General features: G+C 44.7%; 1 protein-coding gene across 3 annotated transcripts in view; it reads right to left on the reverse strand.

The window, feature by feature from the left end:
* The window catches only part of brsk2b (BR serine/threonine kinase 2b), a 191,005-nt gene that overhangs the window by 7,119 nt on the left and 170,753 nt on the right, over positions 1 to 13,133 (reverse strand). For all 3 annotated transcript variants that reach the window (XM_046346484.1, XM_046346485.1, XM_046346483.1), the window contains 2 exons: positions 5,952 to 6,132; positions 4,997 to 5,086 (listed from right to left, as the gene is read on the reverse strand). In XM_046346484.1, coding sequence (XP_046202440.1) covers positions 4,997 to 5,086; positions 5,952 to 6,132 — 271 coding nt within the window. The remainder of the gene's footprint in view (positions 1 to 4,996; positions 5,087 to 5,951; positions 6,133 to 13,133) is intronic.

Here is a 13,133-nt window from a genome sequence, read left to right on the forward strand (position 1 = left end):
GTTGGAGACCAAGGCGATGGAAAGGTACATTGAGGACTCCCTGGCTGCAGGGTGTATCTGTCCTTCTGCCTCCCCCTGCCCGTTTTTCGACTACCGGGGCCTGAATGACATCACGGTTAAAAACCGTTACCCGCTACCACTCTTCACCTTGGCTTTCGAGCCTCTCCAGGGGGCTCCGATTTTCTCTAAGTTGGACCTTCGAAACGCCTACTATCTGGTGCGGATACGGGAAGGAGACGAGTGGAAAACAGCCTTTAACACGGCTAGCGGGCACCACGAATACCTGGTGATGCCCTTTGGACTGACCAACGCCCCTGCAGTGTTCCAGGCCCTGGTTAATGACGTTCTCTGTGACATTGTTGAACCAGTTCGTGTTCGTCTATGCTGATGACATACTAGTTTTTAACCGGCTCAACTCAAGAACACGTCCTCCACGTCTGACAAGTCCTCCAGCGTCTTCTGGAGAACCAGGACTTTGTGAAAGCTGAGAAATGCGAATTCCATCACTACACTATCTCCTTCCTAGGATACATCATTGCTGCAGGTAACATACAAATGGATCCTGGCAAGGTGAGAGCGGTGGTGGATTGGCCTCAAACCACATCCAGAGTGCAGCTGCAATGCTTCCTGGGGTTTGCTCATTTCTCCTGCAGTGTCATCCGGGGTTACAGCACCCTGGCTTCCCCCCTCTCTGCACTCACCTCTTTCATTTGTATGATCTCCAGATGCTGACCGGGCGTTTCTGGATCTGAAGCACCGTTTTACCACAGCCCCCATCCTAATCCATCCGGACCCGTCCCGTCAGTTCATGGTGGAGGTTGACGCCTCGGACATCGGAGTGGGGACCATCCTGTCCCAGCATTCTGTACAGGACCAAAAGCTGCATCCCTGCACTTCCTCTCCCATCGTCTCAATTCCGCTGAGAGGAACTATGACGTGGGAAATCGAGAACTACTCGCGGTGAAGATGGCGTTGGGGGAGTGGAGGCACTGGTTAGAAGGGGCAGAACATCCATTGGTTGTGTGGACTGATCACAAGAACCTGGAAAATCTCCACACCGCCAAGCGCCTCAACTATAGGCAAGCTTGATGGGCCCTGCTATTCACTCTGTTCAACTTTACCATCTCCTACCGCCCCGGGTCCAAGAATGTGAAGCCGGATGCGCTCTCACATCTCTATAGCCCCGTTGCTACACCATCAGACCCCGAGACCATCCTCCTTATCTCTGCACTCATCTGGGGTATAGAGAACCAGGTCCGTGAAGCGCAGCGTTCCCAGCCATTTGCCTGCAACCTGCCGTGTAATAAACATCTGAGATTCAAACTATCTGTCTCCTGTGTCTGCATCTGGCTCTTATCCTGAGTCGTGTTGTGTAGTGTCATATCCAAGAAGACGCAAGGCTGTAATCGCTGCCAAAAGCACTTCAACAAAGTGCAAATTTGCCAACATTTCTAAAAAAAAAAACATTTTGCTTTGTCATTATGGGGAAATTTGTCATTATGTATGTATATTAATGAGGGGGGAAAAATATTTAATCAATTTTAGAATAAGGCTGAAACATAACAAAATGTGGAAAAGTCATGGGGTCTGAATACTTTTTGAATATAACAGTTCAAAACCCAATCTGAATAGTTTTTATTTTGGAGTTCTGTGTTTTGGGGTGGATATCTAGTGTTTTACTGCAAAACATGATTATTTGTCTAAAATAAATACATTTTCTCAAATAAAATTACCTAGCAATATTTTCAACAAAATAATGTATTTGTTTCACTAGCCCATGTCATGGTAAAATACAAATAACAGCTCTATCTCTTTCACAAAGATGTGTTTTAATTCATGTCAATTCACCAACATTTCAGAAAATTTATATATTGCGTTTTGGAATCAAAACCCATCGAATGGAAAGTCGTAATCTTACTTTGCATGGATGTTTAAAAGTCTGTGCATTTCAAAGGGGGAGGTTGGGTGTCTATCTCCATTGCTTCTCTTCAGACTTTCTGTTTCTCTCCGTCTCTACCCGTCTGTCAGTCTGTCTCTATGGCTAGGTCTCTGACTCTCCGTATGTAACTCTTTCTCGTTCTGCATCGATCTCTTATCTATAAGGTCAATTAGCTGAGTAGGGTGAAAGCTAATGGGAGATTAGAAGTATTCTACTTGGGAGGGGCGCACTCTCTCATAGTACAAAAGGACGAGAAAAGATATTTGCGCACGCACACGTTTGCACGCACGCACACACACACACACACACACCTGCGTTCCTTTTCCCCATGAAGTATTCACACGTACAAATGAAGTCAGAATTCATACAGTATGAGTGTCATCTGTAGTAGCTAATAGTACTCTTAAAACGTGGCACCGCATGCAGTCCCCTCTGGTCTCGGACACTGAAGGAGTGAGTGCAAACAGCGGTTGATTTCATATTAGTAAAGGTTGTGGTTTTTTGGGGCTAAAACATATGCCCTCAGTGTGTTTGTTGTCATGCGTGGCACACACTGTTCAGTATTAGTGTGTGATATCTAGCATCAGGTGCATGACTCCACCCCAGAGCCATAGACACACAGAGTTAGGCAAACTCAGTTTCAGTTTTAGAATTACCTAGGCAGCCATATTGGCACCAAAAAGTCCAAGACCATCACATGCATGGAATATTTGGAGCCGACATAGACTATCAGTTGCCAGACTGTGTAGAATGTCTATGGCTCTGGTTGAAACCCTTGCATTCCGCGTAGCATGCAAGACCAGTCATTCAGTTATTTGAGTGATTCTCCGACAAGTGCAGTTAGATTGAAGCTGTGGATGATGACCAAAAGCAGGCTGGGATGGACTGACAGGTGAAAGAGGGTGAGAGGAAAAGAAGGAGACAGACATGGATAGAAAACACAGGACTAGATGGGTTGTGGTCAATTCCAGCTCAACTAATTCTGGAAAACAATTGAATTTCAGTTAATTAATTGGAAATCAACCACTATTTGAAATGATGTTTTTTCAATTCATGAATTTAATTTCAATGAATTCCCTGGAATATAGTAAAACCTTTTGACCCCAAACCTGAAAAAGGGACAAAGACATGGACAGATGACAAAGAAAAACTGAAAGAATGAGAAAGAAAGAAAGAAAGAAAGAAAGAAAGAAAGAAAGAGTGAGAGCGAAAGTGAAACATTTAAAGAGGGATGGGGATGAGTTATTGATGGAGAAAGTGGTTGGGGTGTTGGATACAGTGAACAATTTAAAGAGGGGTGGGGATGAGTTATTGATGGAGGAAGTGGTTGGGGTGTTGGATACAGTGAACAATTTAAAGAGGGGTGGGGATGAGTTATTGATGGAGGAAGTGGTTGGGGTGTTGCATACAGTGAACAATTTAAAGAGGGGTGGGGATGAGTTATTGATGGAGAAAGTGGTTGGGGTGTTGCATACAGTGAACAATTTAAAGAGGGGTGGGGATGAGTTATTGATGGAGAAAGTGGTTGGGGTGTTGCATACAGTGAACAATTTAAAGAGGGGTGGGGATGAGTTATTGATGGAGAAAGTGGTTGCATACAGTGCCTGATAACAGTTCCCATCTGTGACAGGGTGAGTCAAAGGCATTCAAAGTGCTAAGACTGCTAGCTGGTACGTGTGCTAAATGTGTGAACTAGAGAGTGTTCAAACCAGTGTAATTCACTCCTGGTCCAAGAAGTAGGTGTGTGTGTGTGTGTGTGTGTGTGTGTGTGTGTGTGTGTGTGTGTGTGTGTGTGTGTGTGTGTGTGTGTGTGTGTGTGTGTGTGTGTGTGTGTGTGTGTGTGTGTGTGTGTGTGTGTGTGTGTGTGTGTGTGTGTGTGTGTGTGTGTGTGTGTGTGCGTGCGTGTGTGTGTGTGTGTGTCAGGCCAGCTTGCTAGCATTAAAGGGAAATGAATAAAAAAAATCCAACTTCATAATCAATATTTTCAGCACCCCCCCTCCCTCCCTCCCAACATATGTGAAAATGGCATGTTTCTATTTTAAGTAGTAAAAAATGCTATCACAAATGACATCATAAACCAATTAGTAGACAATTAGTAGAAAATGCCTGCTCATAAATGGTTCAAATGCACACCGATGATTTAATTGGAAACACTTATCATCCTCTATCTTTTTTTTTACTACAAAACATAGAAACACGTACTTTTTATGTATGTTGATGTTGGGGTGGTGCTGCAGATGATGAATATGAAGTTTAACATTTTAGAAATATCCCTTTAACACCTGTACACTTCCCCAAGGATTTGATGATGAGTTGATTATTTGAGTCAGGTGTAAAGGACTAGACTAGGACACACACATTAGCCTGCACACACTCATGCTCTGGGCCCAGGAGTAAAGAAGATGGCTCGAGCCTTATTATATTCTGTAGTATGTTCTATGTAATGTATGTAATACCATGTCTCACCAGCAGTGGGTGCTGTTATCAAGTGAAGAAATACAGGCACATTAAAAAAAACAAGGACAAGTGAAGAACAGAACGTGACTGTCTTTCTTTTCTTCCATTCCTCCCTGTTCAACCCATCTTCCTCTCACAATATCAAACTATATAATACATACATGTACTGAGCTAATGTGAGGGGGATAGTTTTGATGTGTTACATCATTTTGGTCCTTATTATCTATATGGGAAGGTGATACTGGACACAAGTTCAATAAACAACCTCTTAACCGAGAGCTGGTTGGAAAGTGTAAAAAGTTATAAGAAAACGTCAAATTAAATTCTGTGTGTGTAGGTCATGACTGAGCCCTGGTGTGTGAATGCAAGTCAGGAGAGAGTGTGAAGCCTCGAGGATACCAACGTTGTTGCTTTGTTGGTGCCGGGTGCGTCTGCCATGGTTTGGGCCATGCATGTGGAGATGCCTTGTGTCAAAGCGTGTGAGTCGAAGCCGACCTGTGACTGTGGCGTTGCCGTGAGCTACGGGGATGCCGAGAGAGGGGGGGTGGGGGTGGGGGTAGTGGAGGGGTGTAGGGGGGAGAGGGGAGGGTCTCTACTTACCAGAGATCTGCTGGACCCCGGGCTGGTCATGTGAGCTCATCAGTTGAGCCTGAATGGTCTCAACCACACGCTTGAAACGGCGGCTGGGACCTGGTGAGAGAGGGCGAGAGAAAAAAACGAGGGATGTAGAGAGTGAGGAGGAGAGAGAGAGAGTATGAGGAGAGAGATAGAGAGGAGGTGGAGGAAGGGAGTGAGAGAGAAACAGAGAAAAACAGTCCTAGAACTTGATTGACTGAAAATTAAGAAAGGCTTTTGAAAAGAACCCGAATGATTGACAGAAAATAAGCTTGTGATGTTGAAACATACGATGTCACACCAGTAGGACGCAAAGAGTGTCAATGTTATGAAAACAAACGACATCCTTTCCATTCGACTTTTCTCACCATAGCCTCAACGAAACTTCAATTTCAATTCAAGCGCATGCAAATCTCAAAGGAATTCAGCTGAATTAAATGAGAGTCTGTTCAACATCAATTGAACATAAGTTATCCACATGGGAATAAGCAGACAAACTGCAGAGACAACACGGAATATTTGGCTGGAGATGATGCTCTGGTGTCATTGGCCAGAGGTTGTCCTTCGTGACTCAGCAGTGACTAAAGGGCAGTGTGATCGTGGTGGGAAAAGGGCTCTGTTTCTCTGTCCTCCTTCTCACCTGACTTCCGTGTAATTGGGCTTGCATCAGCTGGTGTATGTGCTTGTACACGTGTGTACATATTCAGGAAGTGTCTGTTTGTACACAGTGTTTGTGTGTGTGTATGTTAATGTGTGTGTGTGTGTGTGTGTGTGTGTGTGTGTGTGTGTGTGTGTGTGTGTGTGTGTGTGTGTGTGTGTGTGTGTGTGTGTGTGTGTGTGTGTGTGTGTGTGTGTGTGTGTGTGTGTGTGTGTGTGTGTGTGTGTGTGTGTGTGCACACGCATGTGCTTGCCTAGCTGCCTGCCTTTCTGTGTGTGTTACCTGAGAGCAGGGTGAAGGTGACCGAATAGATGCCGTTCTCTTTGGTGGCGGCGGTGCTCTCTGTGTAGGTGATGTCCACCTGGAACTTGACCGGCTTCTGAAACACTGTAGGGCCGGCTGTGGACTTATACTCCGCCCGGAAACTTGTCTGACTGATCACACTGTGGCTCAGACTGGGGATCTATATGAGAGAGAGGAGGAGGGAGGGAGAAGGGGGGGGGGGGTGGGAAGCAGGAGGTAGGGAAGCAGAGGGAGAGAGATGGGGAAAGGGAGATGGAGGGTGGGAAAGAGAGAGCGAAAACAAAGAGAGAAAATAATCCGTTTCAACACAGAGACCATGTGTGACTAGCGAGAGAAAGAACATGTACAGTGCCTTAGTATTCATCCCCCTTGGCGTTGTACCGATTTTGTTGCATTTAAATGGATTTTTATTTGGATTTCATGGAACGGACATACACAAAATTGTCCAAATTGGTGAAGTGAAAAATATATATAACTTGTTTAAAAAAGAAAAAAGAAAAGTGGTCCGTGCCTATGTATTCACCTATGTATTCACCTATGTATTCACCTATGTATTCACCCCCATTGAAATGAAGCCCCTAAATTAGATCTGGTGCAACCAAATACCTTCAGAAGTCGATAATTAGTTAAATAAAGTCCACCTGTGTGGAATCTAAGTGTCACATGATCTGTCACATGATCTCGGGATATGTATACACCTGTTCTGAAAGGCCCCAGAGTCTGCAACACCACTAAGCAAGAGACACCATCAAACAAGCAGCACCATGAAGAACAAGGAGCTCTCCAAACAGGTCAGGGACAAAGCTGTGGAGAAGTACAGATTTGGGTTATAAAAAAAATATCAGAAACTTTTAACATCCCACGGAGCACCATTAAATCCATTATTAAAAAATGGAAAGTATATGGCACCACAACAAACCTGCCAAGGGAGAGCCACGCACCAAAACTCAAGGACCAGGCAAGAAGGGCATTAATCAGAGAGGCAACAAAGACACCAAAGATAACCCTGAAGGAGTTGCAAAGCTCCAAAGCGGAGATTGGAGTATCTATCCATAGGACCACTTTAAGCCATACTCCCTACAGAGCTGGGCTTTATGGAGGTGGCCAGAAAGAAAGCCATAGCTTAAAGAAAAAAAATAAGCAAACACGTTTGGTGTTCGTCAATAGGCATGTGGGAGACTCCCCAAACATATGGAAGAAGGTACTCTGGTCAGATGAGAATAAAATTGGGCTTTTTGGCCATCAGAGAAAACGCTGTGTGGCGGAAACCCAACACCTCTCATCACCCGAGAACACCATTCCCACAGTGAAGCATGGTGATGGCAGCATCATGCTTTGGGGATGTTTTTCAGTGACAGCGACTGGGAAACTGGTCAGAATTGAAGGAATGATGGATTGCACTAAATACAGGGAAATTCTTGAGGGAAATCTGCTTCAGTCTTCCAGAGATTTGAGACTGGGACGGAGGTTCACCTTCCAACAGGACAATGACCCTAAGCATACTACTAAAGCAACACTCAAGTGGTTTAAGGGGAAACATTTAAATGTCTTGGAATGGCCCAGTCAAAGCCCAGACCTCAATCCTATTGAGAATCTGTGGTATGACTTAAAGATTGCTGTACACCCACGGAACCCATCCAATTTGAAGGAGCTAGAGCAGGTTTGTCTTGAAGTATGGGCAAAAATCCCAGTGGCTAGATGTGCCAAGCTTATAAAGACATACCGCAAGAGACGTGCAGCTGTAATTGCTGCAAAAGGTGAATCTACAATGTATTGACTTTGGGGGGGTGAATAGTTATGCACGCTCAAGTTTTTTTTGTTTTTGTGTGTCTTATTTCTTGTTTGTTTCACAAGAAAAAAATGTGCATCTTCAAAGTGGTAGGCATGTTGTGTATATCAAATTATACAAATCCCCCCCAAAATCGATTTTAATTCCGGGTCGTATGGCAACAAAATAGGTCAAATGCGTGAATACTTTCGCAAGCCACTATATATGAGCTAAAATACAGAGAAAACGCGAGACAAAGAGAGAAGACAAGACAGGAGGAGACAACACTGGATCTGTTACACTACAGCACAGCACTGTTAGGGACCATCAAACTCTGAGTCAATTACAATAGACAGCGGGTCACACAGCAACAACGCAGTGTTGGGCTACAGAGACTAGGGTGCCTTTGAAAATACACAAAAACAAACCTGCTGGGAAATATTGCAGATAATGGGAGATAATTGGCAAGGTTTCGGGTTAATGCAAGCCAACTACTGTAGTGTACAATGATGGTTGTCTCATGACAGTGTCAGTGTCAAAGTCCGTTTCCATCCGTTGTCGTGACTGTTTGGACGCTGTGGTTTACCATTATAATGACACAGCTATACACAGCGTGGCCAAGAACAACTTAAGAAGACTCAATCAAGTCCTTTCCTTGGCTCTCTTTAATGTCAGAAACCAAACTGCTGTGCACCAATCATATGCAGACTACAAAACGCAGGCTGCTGTTCGCTGATTACACAATAACACTGACCTTCACTGGGAAAGCAGCAGAGGGAAATGCAGGCAGTAGCACTGACAAAAAGTTGCTCTAAATCGAAAGATAAATCACAGTTGCTTTATAGTGAATTTATCCACTTCACCTCATGGACGAACCAATGAACATATCCATCACTTGTGTGCTAGCTCTTGTGTGCTAGCTCAATGTTTGAAGACCAGGATTTATTTTATATAATTCCATACAATAACAAGTCAAATAGCATCATGGCGCCAGAGGAGATGCCTCCCCTAACCAATTGTGCTATTGTGTGTGTTTTTTCGCATTATTTCTACCTTACTTTGAACATAATGTTTCTGCCAGTGTGTCTTATGATCGAAAAGAGCTTCTAGATATCAGGACGGAGATTACTCAGCCCGTACTGGAGGAATACTTTTTCTTCAACGAATTGGATGGGAAGAATTTACTTCAGACGCCCGACAAGGCCCTTATCCCTGTCATTCTCTGGAGAAAGAGACAGAGATATTGGGGGTGAAGGTCTGGGTTCCTTGTAAAGGATCCCACGGCGAGTGGGTAATCTACCTTTACCATCGGTCCTATTAGCCAATGTACAATCAATGGGATGTAAAATAGATGAACTACAATCACGTATATCCTACCAAGGGGACATTAAAAACTATAATATCTTATGTTTCACTGAGTCATGGCTGAATGATGACATGAATAACATACACCTGGCGGGTTTTAAGCTTTTTCTCTGCAGGATAGAACAACGGCTTCTGGTAAGACAAGGGGTGGGGGTCTGTGTATATTTGTAAACAACAGTTAGTGCACGAAATCTAAGGAAGTCTCGAAGTTTTGCTCACCTGAGGTAGAGTATTTCATGATAAGCTGTAGACCACACTATATACCAAGAGAGTTTTCACCTATATTCTTTGTAGCTGTCTATTTACCACCACAAACCGATGCTGGCACTAAGACCTCCATCAATGAGCTGTATACGGCCATAAGTAAACAGGAAAACGCTCATCCAGAGGCGACGCTCCTAGTGTCCGGGGACTTTAATTCAGGAAACCTTAAATCCATTTTACCTCATTTCTACCAGAATGTTAAATGTGCAACCAGAGGGAAAAAAACTCTAGATCACCTAAACTCCACACACAGAGACGTGACAAAGCTCTCACTCGCCCTCCATTTGGCAAATTTGACCATAATTATATTCTCCTGATTCCTGCTTACAAGCTAAAACTAAAGCAGGAAGCAACAGTGACTCGGTCAGTAAGAAAGTGGTCAGATGAAGCAGATGCTAAGCTACAGGACTTTGCTTGCACAGACGGGAATATGTTCCAGGATTCTTCCGATGGCATTGAGGAGTACACCACATCAGTCACTGGCTTCATCAATAAGTGTATCAATGAAGTCGTCCCCACAGTGACCGTACATACCCCAACCAGAAGCTATGGATTACAGGCAACATTCGCACTGATCTAAAGGGTAGAGCTGCCGTTTTCAAGGAGCAAGACTCTAACCCGGAAGAGTACAAGAAATCCAGCTATTCCCTCCAACGAACCATCAAACAGGCAAAGCCTCAATACAGGACTAAGGTTGAATTGTACTACACCGGCTCCGACGCTCATCGAATGTGGCAGGGCTTGCAAATTATTACAGACTACAAAGGGAAGCAAAGCCGCGAGTAGCCCAGTGACACAAGCCTACCAGACAAGCTAAATTACTTCTATGCTCGCTTCGAGGCAAGTAACAAATAAACATGCATGAGAGCATCAGCTGTTCTGGATGACTGTGTGCTCACGCTCTCCGTATCCACCTTTAAACAGGGCAACATTCAAAAGGCTGCAAGACCAGACGGATTACCAGGACGTGTACTGCCAGCATGCGCTGACCAACTAGCAAGTGTCTTCACTGACATTTTCAACCTGTCCCTGACTGAGACTGTAATACCAACATGTTTCAAGGAGACCACCATAGGGTCTGTGCCCAAGAACACCAAGGTAACCTGCCTAAATGACTACCGACCCGTAGCACTCACGGCTGTATCCATGAATTGCATTGAAAGGTTGGTCATGGCTGACATCAACACCATTATCCAAGAAACCCTAGACACACTGCAATTTGCATATCGCCCAAACAGATCCACAGATGACGCAATCTCCATTGCACTTAACACTGCCCTTTCCCACCTGGACAAAAGGAACACCTATGCGAGAATGCTATTCATTGACTACAGCTCAGCTTTCAACACCATAGTGCCCTCAAAGTTAATCACTAAGCTATGGAATCTGGGACTAAACACCTCCCTCTGCAACTGGATCCTTGACTTCCTGACGGGCCACCCCCAGGTGGTAAGGGTAGGTAGCAACACATCTGCCATGCTGATCCTCAACACAGAGGAGGATCCTCAACACGCCATGCTCAGACCCTTCCTGTACTCCCTGTTCACTCATGACTACGTGTCCAGGCACGACTCCAACACCACCATCAAGTTTGCCGATGACACAACAGTGGTAGGCCTGATAACTGACAACGATGAGACAGCCTATAGGGAGGAGGTCAGAGACCTGGCCATGTGGTGCCAGGACAACAACCTCTCCCTCAATGTGATCAAAGATAAAGGAGATGATTGTGGACTACAGGAATAGGAAGCCTGAGCACACCCCAATTTTCATTCATGGGGCTGTAGTGGAGCAGGTTGAGAGCTTCAAGTTCCTTGGTATCCACATCACCAACAAACTATCATGGTCCAAACACACTATGACAGTCGTGAAGAGGGCACAACAAAGCCTATTCCCCCTCAGGAGACTGAAAAGATTCAGCATGGGTCCTCAGATCCTAAAAAGGTTCTACAGCTGCAACATCAAGAGCATCCTGACCCGGTTGCATCACTGCCTGCTCGGCCTCCGACCGCAAGGCACTACAGAGGGTAGTGCGCACGGCCCAGTACCAGGCAATGTCAGAGGAAGGACAGAAAAATGGTCAAAGACCCTAGCCACCCTAGTCATAGACTGTTCTCTCTGCTACCGCACGGCAAGCGGTACCAGAGTGCCAAGTCTAAGTCCAAAAGGCTTCTTAACAGCTTCTACCATTTAGCCATAAGACTCCTGAACAGCTAATCAAAGGGCTACCCAGCCCCCTCTTTTACACTGCTGCTATTCTCTGATTATTATCTGTGTAGTCACTTTAACTCTACCTACATGTACATATTACCTCAATTGCCTCAACTAACAGGTGCCCCGCACATTGACTCTGTAACGGTACCACCTGTATATAGCCTCCACATTAACTCTGTAACGGTACCACCTGTATATAGCCTCCATATTAACTCTGTAACGGTACCACCTGTATATAGCCTCCACATTATCTTTGCAACGGTACCACCTGTATATACCCTCGCTATTGTTATTTCACTGCTGCCGTTGAATTATTTGTTACTTTTATTTTCTATTTTTTACGTATCTATGTTTTTACTTAACACTTATTTTTCTTAAAACTAAAAGCATTGTTGGTTAAGGGCTTGTAAGTAAGCATTTCACTGTAAGGTATTCCGTTGTACCTGTTGTATTTGGCGCATGTGACAAATACAATTTGATTTGATTTGATCATAAGTAGGGAGGTGACAAAGGAGGGAGAGAGAGAGAGAGAGAGAGAGAGAGAGAGAGAGAGAGAGAGAGAGAGAGAGAGAGAGAGAGAGTGAGCGAGAGATAGGAGATACACATACAGTAGATGGAGAGGGAGGGAAAGAGGAGTGGTGATGAGTAAAAAGGAGTGGCGAGGAGTAAAAAGGAGTGGTGAGGAGTAAAAAGGAGTGGTGAGGAGTAAAGAGGAGTGGTGAAGAGTAAAAAGGAGTGGTGAGGAGTTAAAAGGAGTGTGAGGAGTAAAAAGGAGTGGTGAGGAGTAAAAAGGAGTGTTGAGGAGTAAAGAGGAGTGGTGAGGAGTAAAAAGGAGTGGTGAGGAGTAAAAAGGAGTGGTGAGGAGTAAAAAGGAGTGGTGAGGAGTAAAGAGGAGTGGTGAGGAGTAAAAAGGAGTGGTGAGGAGTTAAAAGGAGTGTGAGGAGTAAAAAGGAGTGGTGAGGAGTAAAAAGGAGTGTTGAGGAGTAAAAAGGAGTGGTGAGGAGTAAAAAGGAGTGGTGAGGAGTAAAGAGGAGTGGTGAGGAGTAAAAAGGAGTGGTGAGGAGTTAAAAGGAGTGTGAGGAGTAAAAAGGAGTGGTGAGGAGTAAAAAGGAGTGTTGAGGAGTAAAAAGGAGTGGTGAGGAGTAAAAAGGAGTGGTGAGGAGTAAAAAGGAGTGGTGAGGAGTAAAAAGGAGTGGTGAGGAGTAAAGAGGAGTGGTGAGGAGTAAAAAGGAGTGGTGAGGAGTTAAAAGGAGTGTGAGGAGTAAAAAGGAGTGGTGAGGAGTAAAAAGGAGTGTTGAGGAGTAAAGAGGAGTGGTGAGGAGTAAAGAGGAGTGGTGAGGAGTAAAGAGGAGTGGTGAGGAGTAAAGAGGAGTGGTGAGGAGTAAAGAGGAGTGGTGAGGAGTAAAGAGGAGTGGTGAGGAGTAAAGAGGAGTGGTGAGGAGTAAAGAGGGAGTGGTGAGGAGTAAAGAGGAGTGGTGAGGAGTAAAGAGGAGTGGTGAGGAGTAAAAAGGAGTAAAGAGGAGTAAAGAGGAGTGTTGAGGAGTAAAGAG

The sequence above is a fragment of the Oncorhynchus gorbuscha genome, linkage group LG04 (assembly GCF_021184085.1).
Source record: "Oncorhynchus gorbuscha isolate QuinsamMale2020 ecotype Even-year linkage group LG04, OgorEven_v1.0, whole genome shotgun sequence".
Classification (NCBI taxonomy): Eukaryota; Metazoa; Chordata; class Actinopteri; order Salmoniformes; family Salmonidae; genus Oncorhynchus; species Oncorhynchus gorbuscha.